The 25,119-nt window shown below is 45.5% G+C and overlaps 1 protein-coding gene across 3 annotated transcripts in view; it reads left to right on the plus strand.

Moving 5' to 3' along the window:
* Positions 1 to 25,119, plus strand: part of LOC124044301 (neuropilin-2-like) — a 352,904-nt gene that overhangs the window by 181,675 nt on the left and 146,110 nt on the right. For all 3 annotated transcript variants that reach the window (XM_046363952.1, XM_046363953.1, XM_046363951.1), the window contains exon 7: positions 12,948 to 13,103. In XM_046363952.1, coding sequence (XP_046219908.1) covers positions 12,948 to 13,103 — 156 coding nt within the window. The remainder of the gene's footprint in view (positions 1 to 12,947; positions 13,104 to 25,119) is intronic.

Below are 25,119 nucleotides of genomic sequence, written 5' to 3' on the forward strand. Positions count from 1 at the left end.
GTTAAATGGTAAACACCATGTTAAATTACTATGGTAAAACTCCATGTTAAATGGTAAACCTCCATGTTAAATGTCTATGGTAAACCTCCATGTTAAATGGACTAAAACCTCCATGTTAAATGGTAAACCTCCATGATAAATGGTAAACCTCCATGTTAAATGGTAAACCTCCATGTTAAATGGTAAACCTCCATGATAAATGGTAAACCTCCATGTTAAATGGTAAACCTCCATGTTAAATGACTATGGTAAACCTCCATGTTAAATGGTAAACCTCCATGTTAAATGTAAACCTCCTAAATGGTAAACCTCCATGTTAAATGGTAAACCTCCATGTAAATAAATGGTAAACCTCCATGTTAAATGACTATGGTAAACCTCCATGTTAAATGGTAAACATCCATGTTAAATGACTATGGTAAACCACCATGATAAATGGCTATGGTAAACCTCCATGTTAAATGGTAAACCTCCATGTTAAATGGTAAACCTCCATGTTAAATGACCTCCATGTTATGGTAAACCTCCATGATAAATGACTATGGTAAACCACCATGATAAATGACTATGGTAAACCTCCATGTTAAATGGTAAACCTCCATGTTAAATGACTATGGTAAATCTCCATGTTAAATGGTAAACCTCCATGTTAAATGACTATGGTAAACCTCCATGTCAAATGACTATGGTAAACCTCCATGTTAAATGGTAAACCTCCATGTTAAATAAATGACCTCCATGTTAAATGGTAAACCTCCATGTTAAATGGTAAACCTCCATGTTAAATGACTATGGTAAACCTCCATGTTAAATGACTATGGTAAACCTCCATGATAAATGACTATGGTAAACCTCCATGATAAATGACTATGGTAAACCTCCATGATAAATGTAAACCTCCTATGGTAAACCTCCATGTTAAATGACTATGGTAAACCTCTATGTTAAATGACTATGGTAAACCTCCATGTTAAATGACTATGGTAAACCTCCATGATAAATGCCTATGGTAAACCTCCATGATAAATGACTATGGTAAACCTCCATGTTAAATGGTAAACCTCCATGATAAATGCCTATTGGTAAACCTCCATGTTAAATGAATGGTAAACCTCCATGTTAAATGGTAAACCTCCATGATAAATGACTATGGTAAACCTCCATGTTAAATGGTAAACCTCCATGATAAATGCCTATTGGTAAACCTCCATGTTAAATGACTATGGTAAACCTCCATGATAAATGACTATGGTAAACCTCCATGATAAATGACTATGGTAAACCTCCATGATAAATGCCTATGGTAAACCTCCATGTTAAATGACTATGGTAAACCTCTATGTTAAATGACTATGGTAAACCTCCATGTTAAATGACTATGGTAAACCTCCATGATAAATGCCTATGGTAAACCTCCATGTTAAATGACTATGGTAAACCTCCATGTTAAATGACTATGGTAAACCTCCATGATAAATGACTATGGTAAACCTCCATGATAAATGACTCTGGTAAACCTCCATGTTAAATGGTAAACCTCCATGATAAATGACTATGGTAAACCTCCATGTTAAATTACTATGGTAAACCTCCATGATAAATGACTATGGTAAACCTCCATGATAAATGCCTATGGTAAACCTCCATGTTAAATGACTATGGTAAATCTCCATGTTAAATGACTATGGTAAACCTCCATGTTAAATGACTATGGTAAACCTCCATGATAAATGACTCTGGTAAACCTCCATGTTAAATGGTAAACCTCCATGATAAATGCCTATGGTAAACCTCCATGTTAAATGACTATGGTAAACCTCCATGATAAATGACTATGGTAAACCTCCATGATAAATGACTATGGTAAACCTCCATGATAAATGACTATGGTAAACCTCCATGTTAAATGACTATGGTAAACCTCCATGATAAATGGTAAACCTCCATGTTAAATACTTTCATTACATTACATTTACATTTAAGTCATTTAGCAGACGCTCTTATCCAGAGCGACTTACAAATTGGTCCATTCACCTTATGACATCCAGTGGAACAGTCACTTTACAATAGTGCATCTAAATCTTAAAGGGGGGGGGGTGAGAAGGATTACTTATCCTATCCTAGGTATTCCTTAAAGAGGTGGGGTTTCCAGGTCCATACCCATATAGTTCAAACTACTAATTAAAAAAATTACTCTCTCCAGAAATAAGTCACTCACTGTTGCCGCCTGCTACCGACCCCCCTCAGCTCCCCACTGTGAACTGGACACCATTTGTTAGGTGACCTAAACTGGGATATGCTTAACACCCCGGCAGTCCTACAATCTAAGCTAGATGCCCTCAATCTCACACAAATCATCAAGGAACCCACCAGGTACAACCCTAAATCTGTAAACAAGGGCACCCTAATAGACGTCATCCTGACCAACTGGCCCTCCAAATACACCTCCGCTGTCTTCAACCAGGATCTCAGCGATCACTGCCTCATTGCCTGTATCCGCTACGGATCCGCAGTCAAACGACCACCCCTCATCACTGTCAAACGCTCCCTAAAACACTTCTGTGAGCAGGCCTTTCTAATCGACCTGGCCCGGGTATCCTGGAAGGACATTGACCTCATCCCGTCAGTTGAGGATGCCTGGTCATTCTTTAAAAGTAACTTCCTCGCCATTTTAGATAAGCATGCTCCGTTCAAAAAATGCAGAACTAAGAACAGATATAGCCCTTGGTTCACTCCAGACCTGACTGCCCTCGACCAGCACAACAACATCCTGTGGCGGACTGCAATAGCATCGAATAGTCCCCGCGATATGCAACTGTTCAGGGAAGTCAGGAACCAATACACGCAGTCAGTCAGGAAAGCAAAGGCCAGCTTCTTCAGGCAGAAATTTGCATCCTGTAGCTCTAACTCCCAAAAATTCTGGGACACTGTAAAGTCCATGGAGAACAAGAGCACCTCCTCCCAGCTGCCCACTGCATTGAGGCTAGGTAACATGGTCACCACCGATAAATCCATGATTATCGAAAACTTCAACAAGCATTTCTCAATGGCTGGCCATGCCTTCCTCCTGGCTACTCCAACCTCGGCCAACAGCTCCGCCGCCCCGGCAGCTCCTCGCCCAAGCCTCTCCAGGTTCTCCTTTACCCAAATCCAGATAGCAGATGTTCTGAAAGAGCTGCAAAACTTGGACCCGTACAAATCAGCTGGGCTTGACAATCTGGACCCTCTATTTCTGAACCTATCCGCCGCCATTGTCGCAACCCCTATTACCAGCCTGTTCAACCTCTCTTTCATATCGTCTAAGATCCCCAAGGATTGGAAAGCTGCCGCAGTCATCCCCCTCTTCAAAGGGGGAGACACCCTGGACCCAAACTGTTACAGACCTATATCCATCCTGCCCTGCCTATCTAAGGTCATTGAAAGCCAAGTCAACAAACAGGTCACTGACCATCTCGATTCCCACCGTACCTTCTCCACTGTGCAATCTGGTTTCCGAGCCGGTCACGGGTGCACCTCAGCCACGCTCAAGGTACTAAACGATATCATAACCGCCATCGATAAAAGACAGTACTGTGCAGCCGTCTTCATCGACCTTTCCAAGGCTTTCGACTCTGTCAATCACCATATTCTTATTGGCAGACTCAGTAGCCTCAGTTTTTCTAATGACTGCCTTGCCTGGTTCACCAACTACTTTGCAGACAGAGTTCAGTGTGGCAAATCGGAGGGCATGCTGTCCGGTCCTCTGGCAGTCTCTATGGGGGTGCCACACGGTTCAATTCTCGGGCCGACTATTTTCTCTGTATATATCAATGATGTTGCTCTTGCTGCGGGCAATTCCCTGATCCACCTCTATGCAGACGACACCATTCTGTATACTTCCGGCCCGTCCTTGGACACTGTGCTATCTAACCTCTAAACGAGCTTCAATGCCATACAACACTCCTTCCATGGCCTCCAACGGCTCTTAAACGCTAGTAAAACCAAATGCAGACTGATGTGAAGAGGAAATTCAACAATTCTTGGAGGGCAATAAAAGTTGCTTAGTCAACCTGGTTTTAGCCTTTGCTGTGGTAGTCTATGGTAGGCCCTGTGTTCCTTTTCCACCTCTTTCTCCGTATCTTCTTCCTTCTCCTTATCCTTCCTCCCATCTTTTGGGATAGTTGCCAGTACAGTGTAGCAGTGACAGTTTGTGGCAGTCTGTAGAGTTGTGACGGTGTGTGGGAGTGTGCTGCCATGCCTGCCTTCCTGCAGAGGGCCCAGCTGTTGTCCTGTGTTAGCCCCTAGCTGCCTGTGTTAGCCCCTAGCTGTCTGTGTTAGCCCCTAGCTGTCTGTGTTAGCCCCTAGCTGACTGGCTGCTATTGTCCTGTGTTAGCCCCAAGCTGCCTGCCTGCTGTTGTCCTGTGTTAGCCCCTAGCTGACTGCCTGCTGTTGTCCTGTGTTAGCCTCTAGCTGTCTGTGTTAGCCCCTAGCTGTCTGTGTTAGCCCCTAGCTGCCTGCCTGCCTGCCTTCCTGTCTGTCTGTCTGCATGTCTGTCTGCATGTGTGTATCATGTGTGTATCAGTGTATCTCACTGATCATCCCTAAAGCCAACACCTCATTTGGCCGCCTTTCGTTCCAGTACTCTGCCGCCTGTGACTGGAACGAATTGCAAAAATCGCTGAAGCTGGAGACCTTTATCTCCCTCACCAACTTCAAACATCAGCTATCTGAGCAGCTAACCGATCGCTGCAGCTGTACATAGTCTATTGGTAAATAGCCCACCCATTTTCACCTACCTCATCCCCATACTGTTTTTATTTATTTACTTTTCTGCTCTTTTGCACACCAATATCTCTACCTGTACATGACCATCTGATCATTTATCACTCCAGTGTTAATCTGCAATATTGTAATTATTCGCCTACCCCCTCATGCCTTTTGCACACATTGTATATAGACTCCCCTTTTTTCTACTGTGTTATTGACTTGTTAATTGTTTACTCCATGTGTAACTCTGTGTTGTCTGTTCACACTGCTATGCTTTATCTTGGCCAGGTCACAGTTGCAAATGAGAACTTGTTCTCAACTTGCCTACCTGGTTAAATAAAGGTGAAAAAAAAATGTCTGCCTGTATGCCTGCCTGTATGCCTGCCTGTCTGCCTCTCTACCTGTTTGCCTGTCTGTCTGTCTGTCTGTCTGTCTGTCTGTCTGTCTGTCTGTCTGTCTGTCTGTCTGTCTGTCTGTCTGTCTGTCTGTCTGTCTGTCTGTCTGTCTGTCTGTCTGTCTGTCTGTCTGTCTGTCTGTCTGTCTGTCTGTCTGTCTGTCTGTCTGTCTGTCTGTCTGTCTGTCTGTCTGTCTGCCTTTTTGTCTCCCTGCCAGTCTCTCTCCCACCCTGCCTGCCTTCCTCTCTGCCTCAGACAGCCCATCTTGACAAACAGCTGTCATAAATGCCAGCATGCCTCTCCAGCATACATCTTAAGGCCGGTCCCAAATGGCACCCTTTTGACCAGAAACATATGGGAATAGGGGCACTGTGTAGAGTGTTATTTGGGACCTAACCTTAGAGCTACCAAAGGCATGTGTGTTACTGCAGTGCTGTGTGTTGGCTGAAGGGCCACGTGTGGCTGTGGTGCACTCGAGGTATGTTAAAATGTCCATTTTAGACAGAGAGAGAGAGAGACAGACAGACAGAGAGACAGAGAGAGAGAGACAGAGAGACAAAGACAGAGAGACAGGGAGACAGAGAGACAGAGAGAGAGAGACAGACAGAGAGACAGAGAGAGAGAGAGAGAGAGAGAGAGAGAGAGAGAGAGAGAGAGAGAGAGAGAGAGAGACAGAGACAGAGACAGAGAGACAAAGACAAAGACAGAGAGACAGAGAGACACTGGGTCAGTCACGGTGGTCAGGTATTCTGCACTGGGTCAGACAGAGCACTGGGTCAGACAGTGGAGATTCTGACACTGGGTCAGGTGTTCTGACAATGGGTCAGTCACAGGTCAGGTGTTCTGACAATGGGTCAGTCACAGTGGTCAGGTATTCTGCACTGGGTGGTCAGTGGTCAGGTATTCTGCACTGGGTCAGTCACAGTGGTCAGGTATTCTGCACTGGGTCAGTCACGGTGGTCAGGTATTCTGCACTGGGTCAGTCACAGTGGTCAGGTATTCTGACACTGGGTCAGTCACAGTGGTCAGGTATTCTGCACTGGGTCAGTCACAGTGGTCAGGTATTCTGACACTGGGTCAGTCACAGTGGTCAGGTGTTCTGACAATGGGTCAGTCACAGTGGTCAGGTGTTCTGACAATGGGTCAGTCACAGTGGTCAGGTGTTCTGACAATGGGTCAGTCACAGTGGTCAGGTGTTCTGTACTGTGCAGCTTCTGTATGGGCCAGATAGCTTTCCAATTTCTTTTGTTTTTTTGGTTGATTCTTTCCAATGTGTTTTAGGAATATAATTTATTTGTGGTCCTGGCATCTGGACCTTTTTTGGAACACCATTATTTTGGTTTTACTGAGATGTACTGTCAGGGCCCAGGTGTGACAGAATCTGTCCGGAAGATCTAGGTGCTGCTGTAGGCCCTCCTTGGTTGGGGACAGAAGCACCAGATCGTCAGCAAACAGTAGACATTTGACTTCAGATTCTAGCAGGGTGAGGCCGGTGCTGCAGACTGTTCTAGTGCCTGCGCCAATTCTTTGATATATATGTTGAAGAGGGTGGGGCTCAAGCTGCATCCCTGACTCACCCCCACGGCCCTGTGGAAAGTAATCTGTGTTTTTATTGACAATTTTGACCACACACTTATTGTTTTTGTACACTTTATTTTATTATATTTTATATGTATCATATATCTATAATATTGTAGATCCCCCCAACAACAGTTTCCCTCAGTTTATATAGCAGGCCCACATTCCAAATTGAGTCAAAAGCTTTTTTGAAATCAACAAAGCATGACAAGACTTTGCTTTTGTTTGTTTGTTAATTATGGTGTGCAGGCTGTATACGTGGTCTGCAGTCCAATATTTTTGGTAAGAAGCCAATTTCACATTTGCTCAAGACATTGGAAATATTGGAGTCTGCTGTTGGTGAGAGGATTTTCCCTAGGTTACTGTTGACACAGATTCCGCTGTAATTATTGGGGTCAAATTTTAGGGTCGATCAGACCGTAGTTCCAAATAGTGGGGAAGATGCCAGAGCTGAGGATAATACTGACGAGTTTATCTTTCCACAGGTTCATTAATTGTTTATGGTTCATTGAACAAGCATGGGAAACCGTGTTTAAACCCTTTACAATGAAGATCTGTGAAGTTATTTGGTTCTTTTACGAATTATCATTGAAAGACAGGGTCCTGAAAAAGGGATGTTTCTTTTTTTGCTGAGTTTGTGTATGTGACCAATAACATTTGATTTGATTTGGAAAGGCACATACCTGTCTATTTAAAGTCCCACAGTTGACAGTGCATGTCAGAGAAAAAACTAAGCCATGAGGTCGAAGGAATTGTCTGTAGAGCTCTGAGACAGGATTGTGTCGAGGCACAGATCTTGGGAAGGGTACCAAAAATGTAAGGTCCCCAAGAACACAGTGTCCTCCATCATTCCTAAATTGAATAAGTTTCAAACCACCAATACTCTTCATAGAGATGGCCACCTGGCCAAACTGAGCAATCAGGGGAGCAGGGCTATGGTAGGGACGAGAGCAAGAACCCGATGGTCACTCTGACAGAGCTCCAGAGTTCATCTGTTGAGATGGACAACTACAGTGGGGAGAACGAGTATTTGATACACTGCCGATTTTGCAGGTTTTCCTACTTACAAAGCATGTAGAGGTCTGTAATTTTTATCATAGGTACACTTCAATTGTGAGAGACGGAATCTAAAACAAAAATCCAGAAAATCACATTGTATGATTAGCATTTTATTGCATGACATAAGTATTTTACATCAGAAAAGCAGAACGTAATATTTGGTACAGAAACCTTTGTTTGCAATTACAGAGATCATATATTTCCTAGGTTTTCACACACTGCAGCAGGTATTTTGGCCCACTCCTCCATACAGACCTTCTCCAGGTCCTTCAGGTTTTGGGGCTGTCGCTGGGCAATACGGACTTTCAGCTCCCTCCAAAGATTTTCTATTGGGTTCAGGTCTGAAGACTGGCTAGGCCACTCCAGGACCTTGAGATGCTTCTTATGGAGCCACTCCTTAGTTTCCCTGGCTGTGTGTTTCGGGTCGTTGTCATGCTGGACGAGCCTGCCACAACCCATCTTCAATGCTCTTACTGAGGGAAGGAGGTTGTTGGCCAAGATCTCGCGATACATGGCCCCATCCATACTCCCCTCAATAAGGTGCAGTCGTCCTGTCCCCTTTGCAGAAAAGCATCCCCAAAGAACGATGTTTCCACCTCCATGCTTCACGGTTGGGATGGTGTTCTTGGGGTTGTACTCATCATTCTTCTTCCTCCAAACACGGAGAGTGGTTTAGACCAAAAAAACTATATTTTTGTCTCATCAGACCACATGACCTTCTCCCATTCCTCCTCTGGATGATCCAGATGGTCACTGGCAAACTTCAGATGGGCCTGGACATGTGCTGCAGGATTTTAATCCATGACGGCATAGTGTGTTACTTATGGTTTTCTTTGAGACTGTGGTCCCAGCTCTCTTCAGGTCATTGACCAGGTCCTTCCGTGTAGTTCTGGGCTGATCCCTCACCCTCCTCGTGATCATTGATGCCCCACGAGGTGAGATCTTGAATGAAACCCCAGACCGAGGTTGATTGACCGTCATCTTGAACTTCTTCCAATTTCTAATAATTGCGCCAACAGTTGTTGCCTTCTCACCAAGCTGCTTGCCTATTGTCCTGTAGTCCATCTCAGCCTTGTGCATGTCTACAATTTTATCCCTGATGTCCTTACACCCTCTCTGGTCTTGGCCATTGTGGAGAGGTTGGAGTCTGTTTGATTGAGTGTGTGGACAGGTGTCTTTTATACAGGTAACGAGTTCAAACAGGTGCAGTTAATACAGGTAATGAGTGGAGAACAGGAGGGCTCCTTAAAGAAAAACTAACAGGTCTGTGAGAGACAGAATTCTTACTGGTTGGTAGGTGATCAAATACTTATGTCATGCAATAAAATGCAAACTCCTCAGTAAAAGGCACATGACAGCCCACTTGGAGTTTGCCAAAAGCCATCTAAAGAACTCTCAGACATTAGAGAAACAAGATTCTCCGGTCTGATGAAAACAAGATTGAACTCTTTGGCCTGAATGCCAAGCGTAACGTCTGGAGGAAACCTGGCACCATCCCTACGGTGAAGCATGGTGGTGGCAGCATCCTGCTGTGGGAATGTTTTTTCAGCTGGAGACTGGTAGGATCAATGGAAAGATGAACAGAGAAAGGACACAGAGGTCCTTAATGAAAACCTGCTCCAGAGTTCTCAGGACCACAGACAGGGATGAAGTTTCACCTTACAGCAGGACAATGACCCTAAGCACACAGCCAAGACAACGCAGGAGTGGCTTCGGGAACACGTCTTTTGAGTGGCCCAGGCAGAGCCCAAACTTGAACCTGATCGAACATCTCTGGAGAGACCTGAAAATAGCTGTGTGTTGACAATATTTCAGTTTTTTTATTTGTTATAATTTTGATAAAATGTTCTCAAAGGTTGTAACATGTGGAAAAAGTGTTTTGAATACTTTCCAAATGGATTGTATATTCCGGTTTTCTAGGTCTGTGTGTTTTGGATTGGATTTGTGTTGGTTTGTCAATTTCTTTCTTAGGTTTTTGAACTCTTTATCAAACCATTTCTCTTTGCTGTTTTTTTATGTGATATGTCAGCTGATATGTCAAATACACTGTTCAGGCTTTCTACTGTTTACACCTTCACTTTTTCAGGGAAACATTTTGTCCAGGAAGTTGTCTAGCAGGGATTTGTTGTTCTTTTGTTTCTACACTATCTTCCTTACTTCTATCGCCTTTCTTGATAGCATGCAGCTTGCTGGACTTCTGGTATATGGTATTGCTCTGTTCAAGTAGGCTGTGATTTTGCTGTTGTGTGATAGGGGTGTTAGTGGGCTGACTGTGCACACTCTGAGAGACTCTAGGTTTAGGTATGACAGGAAGTTGTGACAGGAAGTTGCTGCCGTGTGATAGGGGTGTTAGTGGGCTGACTGTGCACACTCTGAGAGACTCTGGGTTTAGGTATGACAGGAAGTTGTGACAGGAAGTTGCTGACGTGTGATAGGGGTGTTAGTGGGCTGACTGGGCTGACTCTGGGTTTAGGTATGACAGGAAGTTGTGACCCGGTTTTGTTGCTTACTTGCATCTGGGGGAGGGAATGCTGTCACCTCCAGGTAGGTGTTTGTCCCCCTGTGTTTGTCGAGAGTGTCAGGTTCTGGTCCAGCTCTGGTGTTGCTAGGTCACCACAGACTGTTGCTAGGTCACCACAGACTGTTGCTAGGTCACCACATATTGTTGCTAGGTCACCACAGACTGTCACCACATCATGTTGCTAGGTCACCACAGACTGTCACCACAGAATGTTGCTTGGTCACCACAGAATGTTGCTAGGTCACCACCGACTGTTGCTAGGTTACCACAGACTGTTGCTAGGTCACCACAGACTGTTGCTAGGTCACCACAGACTATGTCCCTGGGCCTGGAAATGGTTGATTTCCTTTTCTAGGATGGAGAAATGATCTTTATTAAAGTATAAGGATTATATAGTGTCATGCATAGGTGTAATAGGTGGCAGGGAAGTCCGGCGCAGGAGAGTCAAATGGAGTGTATAATGGAGTCTTTTAATAAAGTCCACGGAGTTTGCTCCATAACACTAAACGTACATAAACAAACATGGGTACGAGGACCCGACGCTCACCTATACAACAAACACACTACACTGACAATAAAGCAATCTCTGACAAAGACATGAGGGGAAACAGAGGGTTAAATACACAACAGGTAATGAATGGGATAGAAAAGGTAACAGGTAAAACAGGTGTGTTGGAAGACAAGACAAAACCAATGGAAAATGAAAAAAGGATCAATGATGGCTTGAAGACCGGTGACGTCGAACGCCGAGCACCGCCCGAACAAGGAGAGGCAACGACTTCGGAAGAAGTCGTGACATATAGAGGGAGGACATTTCTCTCTTGAGATCATGTCTTTACTTATTTCTAACCAAATTTAAAATGCTCCTGTGTTGATTCATTTAATAGATTAGGTTATGTCTGATCTAGTTCCTGTTTCACACCTGGTAGTGTGGTGGATGGGGCTACCAGCTCTCTGTAACCTAGAGGGAAACCAGTGGGTCCGTTTTCTCTATAATCTCTCTATATCATCCACCATGGTTCTTGGTTCTTGTGAGTTAAACCAAATAAAAATAGGGTCCAAGGTTGTGCACTATACAAGCCATTTGAAACACACACATTCTGTTCTGTTTTGTCATCCTGGGCGGGCGCCGCCTGATGATGAGAAGGAGGTGAGGCGAGGCCCCTCTCCTCTTGTGTGCTCTTGTCTCCTCTCCTCTCACACTCCTCTCCTCTAATCTCCTTTCCTCTAATCTCCTCTCCCCTCTTCTAATCTCCTCTCTTCTCTTTTTCCCTCCCATCACTTCCTCTCATCTCCCCTTCCTCTCCTCTCATCTAATCTCCTCTCCTCTCCTCTAATCTCCTCTCCTCTCCCGTCCTCTAATCTCCCCTCCCTTAATCCCCTCCCCTCCCCTCTCCTCTCCTCTCCTCTCCTCTCCTCTCCTCTCTCCTCCTCTCCTCTCTCTCTCTCCCTCTCCTCTCCTCTCCTCTCCTCTCCTCTCTCCTCTCCTCTCCTCTCCTCTCCTCTCCTCTCCTCTCCTCTCTACACATCTAATATCCAGTGTAGACCCTGGTAGTGTTCCTATTCCATTATAGACCCTGGTAGTGTTCCTATTCCAATATAGACCCTGGTAGTGTTCCTATTCCATTATAGACCCTGGTAGTGTTCCTATTCCATTATAGACCTGGTAGTGTTCCTATTCCATTATAGACCCTGGTAGTGTTCCTATTCCATTATAGACCCTGGTAGTGTTCCTATTCCATTATAAACCCTGGTAGTGTTCCTATTCCATTATAAACCCTGGTAGTGTTCCTATTCCATTATAAACCCTGGTAGTGTCCCTATTCCATTATAAACCCTGGTAGTGTTCCTTTTCCACATAGCATTATCAGAGCAGAATAGGACGGTGATTATCGGTATTGTGTGCAGAGAAGATATAATGAGTACTATCAATCGCAGAGAGAGAGAGACTCTCATATCTACTGGGTGAAATTCCACAATGTGCCATCACAGCAGCAAGATTTGTGACCTGTTGCCGTGAGAAAAGGGCAACCAGTGAAGAACAAACACCATTGTAAATACAACCCATATTTATGCTTATTTATTTTATCTTGTGTCCTTTAACCATTTGTACATTGTTAAAACACTGTACATATATAATATGACATTTGTAATGTCTTTATTGTTTTGAAACTACTGTATGTGTAATGTTTACTGTTCATTTTTATTGTTTATTTCACTTTATATATTCACTTTATATATTATCTACCTCACTTGCTTTGGCAATGTTAACACATGTTTCCCATGCCAATAAAGCCCCTTGAATTGAATTGAATTGAATTGACAGAGAGTCAGAGACAGACAGAGAGAGAGAGATCTCAGAACTGAGGCTGATGGACTGAAATGATCTCTCTCTCTCTCTTTCCTGACCTTCTTTTTGCTCTTTCTCTCTCTTCCTCCCAATCTCTCCCTTCTCTATCTCTCTTCCCATTCAATCACAAGCTCTCTCCTCTCACCATCTTCATCTCTCTCACTACTTTCTCTCTCGCTGTCCTCTGTTTTTGAAGTGGGGATGTGACAGTGTACAGTGCTGTGGTTTGAAATTGGCAATTTGTAATGTACATAAACTGAATTAAATGTGTAAATGATAAAGTCCTTGTCTCTCCCAGGTGGATCTCCATGTCCTGAAGGTGTTGACGGGTATCGCTACCCAGGGAGCGGTGTCCAAGGAGACCCAGAAGTCCTACTACGTCATCACCTTTAAGCTGGAGGTCAGCACCAATGGAGAGGACTGGATGGTCTACCGATATGGCAAGAACCACAAGGTAGGACATGGAGACACGCGGAGACACTCTGAGACACGCTGAGACATGCGGAGACACGCGGAGACACGCTGAGACACGCTGAGACACGCTGAGACACGCTGAGACACGCGGAGACACGCAGAGACACGCAGAGACACGCAGAGACACGCTGAGACACGCTGAGACACGCTGAGACACGCTGAGACACGCGGAGACACGCAGAGACACGCAGAGACACGCGGAGACACGCGGAGACACGCAGAGACACGCTGAGACACACGGTTACCTGACAGACCAAAACAAGGTACAGACCAGAACAAGGTACAGACCAGAACAAGGTTACCTGACAGACCAGAACAAGGTACAGACCAGAACAAGGTTACCTGACAGACCAGAACAAGGTTACCTGACAGACCAGAACAAGGTTACCTGACAGACCAGAACAAGGTACAGACCAGAACAAGGTACAGACCAGAACAAGGTTACCTGACAGACCAGAACAAGGTACAGACCAGAACAAGGTTACCTGACAGACCAGAACAAGGTTACCTGACAGACCAGAACAAGGTTACCTGACAGACCAGAACAAGGTTACCTGACAGACCAGAACAAGGTTACCTGACAGACCAGAACAAGGTACAGACCAGAACAAGGTTACCTGACAGACCAGAACAAGGTACAGACCAGAACAAGGTTACCTGACAGACCAGAACAAGGTTACCTGACAGACCAGAACGAATGGTATTCTCTGCGTGTTTTAAATCAGCCTGCTATTCATCATCCCACTGTGGTAGCTTACAGACCAGAACAACATTCACACGTGTTTTAAATCAGCACACACACACACATCATCACCACAGCTGTCACATCACCTGCTACACACACACACACACACACACACACACACACACACACAGACAGACCCAGACACAGACACAGAGCATGGGACTGTGAGGCTACGGTGCTAGTAGAGCTGTTATTGGTCGCGGAGAGGAAAGGAGAGGAGAGGTAGGTTTTTCCCTCTCCCTCTCCCTGTTAGTGGGTATGTGTGTTTGTCCTGTGGTTGTACATGGCATATCCATCACACACAGAGAGGCCTCTGGGATGTCCCGGCTGTAATGTATTCCACTTCCTGCCTTTGACAAGCCCTCAGTTTCCTTCAAATCCAATGCTGCAGGGAGAAACCAAAGACACAGACTAGCCATGAAAGCTCTCCCAGAGCACCAAGTGTCCCACAAAGCCTCTAGTCCTCTCCCAGACTTAAAATCTAGATTGATGGATAACTTCATGTTATACGTGTGGGAACAAAAGTATGACAGCTTTTGAGTTTGAGTTTTTAAATTTGAGAGATTTGATTAGATTTGTGCTTGGAGGCTGTGAGGACATATACTGTACAGGGTTAAAGGGGACGATCGTTGACCGGTATCAAGAAGAACATAGAGTGAAAGCCAGACATGTTAAAAGGGATAGAAGATTGAGTAGATTAGATAGATTTAAGGTTTTGATTAGGAGGGCTGTCTGTAAAGATATTTAAACATTTGATAGATTGAGTAGATGTGGATTACGATGGACTGTGGCTGTGAAAACATACAGTAAGTAGGTTGAAAGGGACAGTGACCCATGCAGGGCAGAGCCACCTTGCCACAGAGCCACATGGCCATAGGGCCACAGAGCCACAGAGCCACAGAGAGCCACAGGGCCACAGAGCCATAGGGCCACAGAGCCACCTTGCCACAGAGCCACATGGCCACAGAGCCACAGGGCCACAGAGCCACAGGGCCACAGAGCCATAGGGCCACAGAGCCACATGGCCACAGAGCCACAGGGCCACAGAGCCACAGTGCCACAGGGCCACAGAGCCACAGAGCCACATGGCCACAGGGCCACAGAGCCACAGGACCACATGGCCACAGAGCCACATGGCCACAGAGCCACATGGCCACAGAGCCACAGGGCCACAGAGCCACAGGGCCACAGAGCCACATGGCCACAGGGCCACAGAGCCACAGGGCCACATGGCCACAGGGCCACAGAGCCACATGGCCACATAGCCACATGGCCACAGAGCCACAGGGCCACATGGCCACAGAGCAACATGGCCACAGAGCCACAGAGCCACAGAGCCACATGGCCACAGAGCCACAGAGCCACATGGCCACAGGGCCACATGGCCACAGAGCCACATGGCCACAAAGCTACATGGCCACAGAGCCACAGAGCCACATGGCCATAGAGCCACATGGCCACAGAGGCACAGGGCCACAGAGGCACAGAGCCACATGGCCATATAGCCACGAAGCCACAGAGCCACAACGCCACATGGCCACAGAGCCACAGAGCCACATGACCATAGAGCCACAGAGCCACATGGCCACAGAGCCACAGAGCCACAGAGCCACAGAGCCACATGGCCACAGAGCCACAGGGCCACATGGCCATAGAGCCACAGAGCCACATGGCCACATGACCACAGAGCCACATAGCCACAAGGCCACAGAGCTACAGAGCCACATGGCCACAGAGCCACATGGCCACAGAGCCACAGGGCCACAGAGCCACAGAGCCACATGGCCACAGAGCCACATGGCCACAGAGCCACAGCCACATGGCCACAGAGCCACTGAGCCACATGGCCACAGAGCCACAGAGCCACAGAGCCACATGGCCACAGAGCCACAGGGCCACAGGGCCACAGAGCCACAGGGCCACAGAGCCACATGGCCATAGGGCCACAGAGCCACATGGCCACAGAGCCACAGGGCCACAGTGCCACAGTGCCACAGAGCCACAGAGCCACAGAGTCACAGGGCCACAGAGCCACATGGCCACAGGGCCACATGGCCACAGAGCCACAGAGCCACAGAGCCACATGGACCACATGGCACAGGGCCACATGGCCACAGAGCCACATGGCCACAGGGCCACAGAGCCACATGGCCACAGAGCCACTGAGCCACATGGCCACAGAGCCACAGAGCCACAGAGCCACATGGCCACAGAGCCACAGGGCCACAGAGCCACAGAGCCACATGGCCACAGGGCCACATGGCCACAGAGCCACATGGCCACAGAGCCACATGGCCACATGGCCACATGGCCACAGAGCCACAGAGCCACATGGCCACAGGGCCACAGAGCCACATGGCCATGGCCAGAGCCACAGAGCCACATGGCTACAGAGCCACAGGGCCCCAGAGCCACAGAGACACATGGCCATAGAGCCACTTGGCCACAGAGCCACATGGCCACAGGGCCACAGAGCCACAGAGCCACATGACCATAGAGCCACAGAGCCACATGGCCACAGAGCCACATATTCACATGGCCACAGAGCCACAGAGCCACAGGGCCACATGGCCACAGAGCCACAGGGCCACATGGCCATAGAGCCACATGGACACAGAGCCACATGGCCACATAGCCACAAGGCCACAGAGCCACAGAGCCACATGGCAACAGAGCCACATGGCCACAGAGCCACAGGGCCACAGAGCCACAGAGCCACATGGCCACAGAGCCACAGAGCCACATGGCCACAGAGCCACTGAGCCACATGGCCACAGAGCCACAGAGCCACAGAGCCACATGGCCACAGAGCCACAGGGCCACATGGCCACAGAGCCACATGGCCACAGGGCCACATGGCCACAGAGCCACATAGCCACAGAGCCACAGGGCCACATGGCCATAGAGCCACAGAGCCACATGGCCACAGAGCCACATGGCCATAGAGCCACAGAGCCACAGAGCCACAGAGCCACATGAGCCACAGAGCCACATGGCCACACAGCCACAGAGCCACAGAGCCACAGAGCCACAGGGCCACATGGCCACAGAGCCACAGAGCCACATGGCCACAGAGCCACAGGGCCACATGGCCACAATGCCACAGGGCCACATGGCCACAGAGCCACAGGACCATCATGTAAATATATATTTATATTTATATATAAACTGACTATACAAAACATTAAGAACACCTGGCCACAGAGCCACAGGGCCACATGGCCACAATGCCACAGGGCCACATGGCCACAGAGCCAAAGGACCATCATGTAAATATATATTTATATTTATATATAAACTGACTATACAAAACATTAAGAACACCTGCTCTTTCCAATCAGACTGACCAGGTGAAAGCTAAATCCATCCAATCAGTGTAGATGACGGAGGAGGTTAAATCCACTCCAATCAGTATGAAGGGGAGGAGACAGGTTAAATCCACTCCAATCAGTGTAGATGAAGGGGAGGAGACATGTTAAATCCACTCCAATCAGTATGAAGGGGAGGAGACAGGTTAAATCCACTCCAATCAGTGTAGATGAAGGGGAGGAGACAGGTTAAATCCACTCCAATCAGATGGTTAAATCCACTCCAATAGATGAAGGGGAGGAGACAGGTTAAATCCACTCCAATCAGTATGAAGGGGAGGAGACAGGTTAAATCCACTCCAATCAGTGTAGATGAAGGGGAGGAGACAGGTTAAATCCACTCCAATCAGTGTAGATGAAGGGGAGGAGACAGGTTAAATCCACTCCAATCAGTGTAGATGAAGGGGAGGAGACAGGTTAAATCCACTCCAATCAGTATGAAGGGGAGGAGACAGGTTAAATCCACTCCAATCAGTGTAGATGAAGGGGAGGAGACAGGTTAAATCCACTCCAATCAGTGTAGATGAAGAGGAGGAGACAGGTTAAATCCACTCCAATCAGTGTAGATGAAGGGGAGGAGACAGGTTAAATCCACTCCAATCAGTGTAGATGAAGGGGAGGAGACAGGTTAAATCCACTCCAATCAGTGTAGATGAAGAGGAGGAGACAGGTTAAATCCACTCCAATCAGTGTAGATGAAGAGGAGGAGACAGGTTAAATCCACTCCAATCAGTATGAAGGGGAGGAGACAGGTTAAATCCACTCCAATCAGTGTAGATGAAGAGGAGGAGACGGGGTGAGGGAGGTGGGAGGGGTGAGGGAGGTGGGAGGTGGGGAGGGAGGTGGCAGGGGTGATGACTAGTTTAAAACAACAATAATGAAAGGGTTGTGTGGGACCCACTGTTCCCTAATCTGACTTTAAAGCTCAGCTTTGGTGCCCAGGCAGTTTCCAGACATAAATATTAAGTCTATCCTGCAGAGGCTAGCTAGCCCTCTGACAGGGGGAGATATATATTAAGTCTATCCTGCAGAGGCTAGCTAGCCCTCTGACAGGGGGAGATATATATTAAGCCTATCCTGCAGAGACTAGCTAGCCCTCCGACAGGGGGAGATATATATTAAGTCTATCCTGCAGAGGCTAGCTAGCCCTCCGACAGGGGGAGATATATATTAAGTCTATCCTGCAGAGGCTAGCTAGCCCTCTGACAGGGGAGATATATATTAAGTCTATCCTGCAGAGGCTAGCTAGCCCTCTGACAGGGGGAGATATACGCACCGTTCAAAAGTTTTTAGAAATGTCCTTGTCTTTGAAAGAAAGCACATTTTTTGTCCATTAAAATAACCTTAAAAAACACCAGTCTCAACGTCAACAGTGAAGATGTGACTCTGAGATGCTGGCCTTCTATGCAGTAAAGAAAAAGACTTTAAGGCGAAAGCACACCATGCGATTATGTTAGTTCAGACATTTTTCAGCCAAGGAGAGGGCTCACAAAAGTCAGAAATAGCAATTAAATGAATCACTAACCTTTGATGATCTTCATCAGATGACACTCACAGGACTTCATGTTATACAATACATGTATGTTTTGTTCGATGAAGTTCATATTTATATCCAAAAATCTCAGTTTACATTTACAGGTAGTGTTCTGGTCAGAAATGCATTGTCTCAAACAAACAGAGCCACATAAAATAACAGAAATACTCATCATAAACATTGATCTAAGATAGAAGTGTTATACATATGATTAAAGAAAAACTTCTCCTTAATGCAACCCCTGTGTCAGAGTTCAAAAAGGCTTTACGGCAAAAGCACACCATACGATTATGTTAGGTCAGTGCCAAGCCACAGATAACCACACAGCCATTTTCCAACCAAGGAGAGGTGTCAAAAAAGTCAGAAATAGCATTCAAATTAATCACTTACCTTTGATGATCTTCATCAGATGGCACTCCCAGGTTTCCATGTTTGACAATAAATGTTTGTTTTGCTCGATAAAGTCCATCATTTATGTCCAAATATGTCCTTTTTGTTCACGCGTTTAGTCCAGTAATCCAAATGCACAATGCGCAGGCACTAAGTCCAGACTAAAAAGGTTTTAAAAAGCACTCCCAGGAATCCCAGTTCAACAATAAATGACTGATTTGTTCCATGAAGTCCATCATTTATGTCCAAATAGCCACTTGTTGTTAACGTCCAGACAAAAACACAAAAAATTCAGTTACAGGTCGTAGAAACATGTCACACTATGTATGTAATCAATCTTTAGGATGTTTTTTGATAAATCTTCAATAATATTCCAACCGGACCTTTGTCTGTAGAAATAAAAAGGAGCGGAGCACGCGTGACTCAGCTCTTATTTCCTTGACGTTGAGACTGGTGTTTTGCGGGTTTACTATTTCATGAAGCTGCCAGTTGAGGACTTGTGAGGCGTCTGTTTCTCAAACTAGACACTCTAATGCATCTTGCTCAGTTGTGCACCAGGGCCTCCCACTCCTCTTTCTATTCTGGGTGGAGACAGTTGGTGTTGTTCTGTGAAGGAAGTAGTACACAGCATTGTACAAGATCTTCAGTTTCTTTGCAATTTCTCACATGGAATAGCCTTTATTTCTGAGAACAAGTATAGACTGACGAGTTTCAGAAGAAAGTTCTTTGTTTCTAGCCATTTGAGCCTGTAATCAAACCCACAAATGCTGATCCTCTTCTTCTCTTCTACACATTCTATATCTATCTATTATTCTCTTCTGCACCTCTTGAACATTCTATATCTATCTCTTCTTCGCTTCTTCTCTTCTACATCTCTTCAACATTCTATATCTATCTCTTCTTCGCTTCTACATCTCTTCAAAATTCTATATCTATCTCTTCTTCTCTTCTACATCTCTTCAACATTCTATATCTATCTCATCTCTTCAACATTCTATATCTATCTCTTCTTCTCTTCTACATCTCTTCAACATTCTATATCTATCTCTTCTTCTCTTCTACATCTCTTCAACATTCTATATCTATCTCTTCTTCTCTTCTACATCTCTTCAACATTCTATATCTATCTCTTCTTTGCTTCTTCTCTTCTACATCTCTTCAACATTCTATATCTATCTCTTCTTCTCTTCTACATCTCTTCGCTTCTTTTCTTCTACATCTCTTCAACATTCTATATCTATCTCTTCTTCTCTTCTAGATCTTTTCAGTGTTTTATAGTGGTCTGTGACTAGCTTGAGCCAAGTCATCTTCACTCTCTTCCTTCCTGTCATCTCCTCCCTCACTCTCTCTCTTCCTTTCCTGAATCCTCCTCCATCATCCTTTCCTCCTCTCCTCTTCCTTCCTGAATCTCTCTACACTCCTCCCCCTTCCTCCTCCATCATCCCTCCCTCCTCCTCTCTTCCTTCCTGAATCTCTCTACACTCCTCCCCCTTCCTCCTCCCTCATCCTCTCCTCCTCTCCTCTTCCTTCCTGAATCTCTCTACACTCCTCCCCCTTCCTCCTCCCTCTCTCCTCCTCTCCTCTCCTCTTCCTTCCTGAACTCCTCCCCCTTCCTCCTCCTCATCCTCTCCCTCTACCCTCCTCTTCCTCCTGAATCTCTCTACACTCCTCCCCCTTCCTCCTCCCTCATCCTCTCCTCCTCTCCTCTTCCTTCCTGGATCTCTCCTCCCCCTCCCCTCTACCCCCTCTCTCCTCCCTAAGCTGCGTTCCATTTTTCCCAAGAAAGACATATGAGAAAGCAATCAGAGCGGAGGCAGGGCAATTTATGTTGTTTTTACAAAAGTTATTTTGCAACAAAATATAAAACGTTTTTGGTGCTTGGAGGTGACAGCCAAAATGAACGGCCGTTCGTTGGACTAATGCTGCTTTTTACTGGCTGTTACAGGATTTATTGTGAAACAGGCTTCACACACGTACACATACAGACACACACACACACACACACACACTCTTCTCCTTACATCCATCCATGTGACAGAAAGTCTCTAGAAACACAGCCATTGTCACAGAACATTATGTTGATTTGTAACATAGTTAAAAATGCCATTAAAGCCATGTTATATTGAACCATATGGTTAGAGAGAGAGGAGAGAGAGAGAGAGAGAGAGGGAGAGGGACAGGGAGAGAGAGAGAGAGAGAGAGAGAGAGAGAGAGAGAGAGAGAGAGAGAGAGAGAGAGAGAGAGAGAGAGAGAGAGAGAGAGAGAGAGAGAGGGAAGGGGACAGGGAGAGAGAGAGAGAGAGAGAGAGAGAGTGAGAGAGAGAGAGAGAGAGAGAGAGAGAGAGAGGGAAGGGACAGGGAGAGAGAGGAGAGAGAGAGAGAGAGAGAGAGAGAGAGAGAGAGAGAGAGAGAGAGAGAGAGAGAGAGAGAGAGCGAGAGAGAGAGAGAGAGAGAGAGAGGGAGAGAGAGGAGAGAGACAGAGAGAGAGAGAGAGAGAGAGAGAGAGAGAGACAGAGAGAGAGAGAGAGAGAGAGAGAGAGAGAGAGAGAGAGAGAGAGAGAGAGAGAGAGAGAGAGAGAGAGAGAGAGAGAGAGAGGGAAAGAGACAGAGAGAGAGAGATAATACAATAGTTATGCATGGACTATAGACAAACCATGCAATAATCTGAGAACGCGCTCAAAAAAAAAATAGATTCACCATGTTGGAGTCAACAGAAATCAGAAATAACATTATAAATATTAACTTACCTTTGATGATCTTCATCAGAATGCACCCCCAGGAATCCTAGTTCCACCATAAATGTTTAATTTGTTCGATAAAGTTCATAATTTATGTCCAAATAGCTTCTTTTGTTAGGGCGTTTAGTACACAAACCCAAACGCACGTTCAGGTCCAGCCGAACGTCGGACAAAAAGTTCAAAAAGTGATATTACAGGTCGTCGAAACTTGTCAAACTAAGTATAGAATCAGTCTTTAGGATGTTTTTATCATAAATCTTCAATTACGTTTCGACCTGAGAACTCCTGCAAAGGAACGCAGCTCCCTCATGTGAAATGCACGTGACCAGCGTGTGGCTCTCTGCCAGACCTCTGACTCATTCCCCTCTCATTCGGGCCTCACTTATAATATAATATAATATAATGCAGACGTGACCAGTCATGTGGCATACATTCTGGGTGGTCCCAGACCTCTGACTCATTCCCCTCTCATTCGGGCCTCACTTCACAGTAGAAGCCTCAAACAACTTTCTAAAGACTGTCAACATCTAGTGGAAGCCGTAGGAAGTGCAACATAACCAATATTCAACTGTGTATTTAATAGGGTCTGGGTTGAAAACCTACAAGCCTCAGATGTCCCACTTCCTGTTTGGATTTTTTCTCAGGTTTTTGCCTGCCATATGAGTTCTGTTATACTCAGAGACATCATTCATACAGTTTTAGAAACTTCAGAGTGTTTTCTATCCAATACCACTAATAATATGCATACTGGGACTGAGGAGCAGGCCGTTTACTCTGGGCACATTTCATCCAAGCTACTCAATACTGCCCCTGCAGCCATATGAAGTTAACAGGAATATGGAGCCTGGAAAGTTCTGGAAAAGAACAACAGAGTTGTTGGCAGTAGACGTTCTCTCCTCATCTGTTCTGTCATTTCTCAGTTCCCGAGAGAGGATGGTTTCTAGAATTGAAGAAGTGTCCTCTTTCTAAATGGAACGATATAGTCAATATTTTCATCAACTCTGTTCCTCTTTTTGGACTAAGAAAGACTTTCTTTTAGCTTCTACTTTGGGTGCTGTTGTGTGGTCTTCCCTGACTCATAACATGGTGACAGAGATACAGTGGGGCAAAAAAGTATTTAGTCAGCCACCAATTGTGCAAGTTCTCCCACTTAAAAAGATGAGAGAGGCCTGTAATTTTCATCATAGGTACACTTCAACTATGACAGAAAAAATGAGAAAAAAATCCAGAAAATCACATTGTAGGATTTTTAATGATTTTATTTGCAAATTATGGTGGAAAATAAGTATTTGGTCAATAACAAAAGTTTATCTCAATACAAGGTTATATACCCCTTGTTGGCAATGACAGAGGTCAAACATTTTCTGTAAGTCTTCACAAGGTTTTCACACACTGTTGCTGGTATTTTGGCCCATTCCTCCATGCAGATCTCCTCTAGAGCAGTGATGTTTTGGGGCTGTTTCTGGGGAACACGGACTTTCAATTCCCCCCAAAGACTTTCTATGGGGTTGAGATTTGGAGAATGGCTAGGCCACTCCAGGCCCTTGAAATGCTTCTTATGAAGCCACTCCTTCGTTGCCCGGGTGGTATGTTTGGGATCATTGTCATGCTGAAAGACCCAGCCACGTTTCATCTTCAATGCGCTTGCTGATGGAAGGAGGTTTTCACTCAAAATCTCACGATACATGGCCTCATTCATTCTTTCCTTTACATGGATCAGTCGTGCTGGTCCCTTTGCAGAAAACCAGCCCCAAAGCATGATGTTTCCACCCCCATGCTTCATAGTAGGTATGGTGTTCTTTGGATGCAACTCAGCATTCTTTGTCCTCCAAACATGACGAGTTTAGTTTTTTTTGTTTTCTATAAGTCTTCACATATTTTTAACCTCTTGCTCCTACCTGACACGCAGGTGTCCCATCTAGACATCTGGAAATGCAAATGCGCTACACTAAATGCTAACAGCACTCGTTAAAACTCAAACGTTCATTAAAATACACATGCAGGGTACTGAATTAAAGCTACCCTCGTTGTGAATCCAGGCAACAAGTCAGATTTTTAAAATGCTTTTCGGTGAAAGCATGAGAAGCTATTATCTGATAGCATGTAACACCCCAAAAGACCCGCAGGGGACGTAAACAAAATAATTAGCATAGTCGGCGCTACACAAAATGCACAAATAAAATATAAAACATTCATTACCTTTGACCATCTTCTTTGTTGGCACTCCTAGATGTCCCATAAACATCACTATTGGGTCTTTTTTTCGATTAAATCGGTCCATATATAGCCTAGATATCGATCTATGAAGACTGTGTGATCAACGAAAAAAATAGCGTTTTATAACATAACGTCATTTTTTAAAATTAAAAAAGTCGACGATAAACTTTCACAAAACACTTCGAAATACTTTTGTAATGCAACTTTAGGTATTAGTAAACGTTAATAAGCGATCAAATTGATCACGAGGCGATGTATATTCTATAGCTGTACGTCTGGAAATGTCCGGGTAAATCTCAACCAAAATATCTGGTCGGAGACCGGAAGAACTGCGCTGCCTTGTGTCTGTTTGACCAAGAAACAAATCGTAGGCAAATGACAAGACTGTTGACATCGTGTGGAAGCTGTAGGTATTGCAACTTCGGCCCCATTTAATGTGGATCACGTTTAACAATGGGTTGAAGTGGCGCATGGATATATTTTCCCATTTTCAGTGATCAGATTTTCCTGCACTTTTCGATGAAACGCACGTTCTGTCATAGTCACAGCCGTGATTTAACCAGTTTTATAAATGTCTGAGTGTTTTCTATCCACACATACTAATCATATGCATATACTATATTCCTGGCATGATTAGCAGGGCGCCGAAATGTTGCGCGATTTTTAACAGAATGTTTGAAAAAGTAGGGGGTAGGAGTAACAGGTTAAGTGGGAGAACTTGCACAATTGGCTGACTAAATTATGTTTTGCCCCACTGTAGGTCTGTACATGAGCTACGCCATGAGCGACATCGTGAGCATATCTGTAAGAAAATATAGAACTTTATCTTCAATTTCCGTAAAGCTTTTTTAGGGAATTATAACCCTGTGTCCTCTCTGGTAACCCAGGACAGGGACAATATGGCTGGGGACTTCTCTGTCCTCTCTGGTAACCAGGACAGGGACAACATGGCTGGGGACTTCTCTGTCCTTTCTGGTAACCCAGGACAGGGACAACATGGCTGGG

This window comes from Oncorhynchus gorbuscha, linkage group LG09 (assembly GCF_021184085.1).
Source record: "Oncorhynchus gorbuscha isolate QuinsamMale2020 ecotype Even-year linkage group LG09, OgorEven_v1.0, whole genome shotgun sequence".
NCBI lineage: Eukaryota > Metazoa > Chordata > Actinopteri > Salmoniformes > Salmonidae > Oncorhynchus > Oncorhynchus gorbuscha.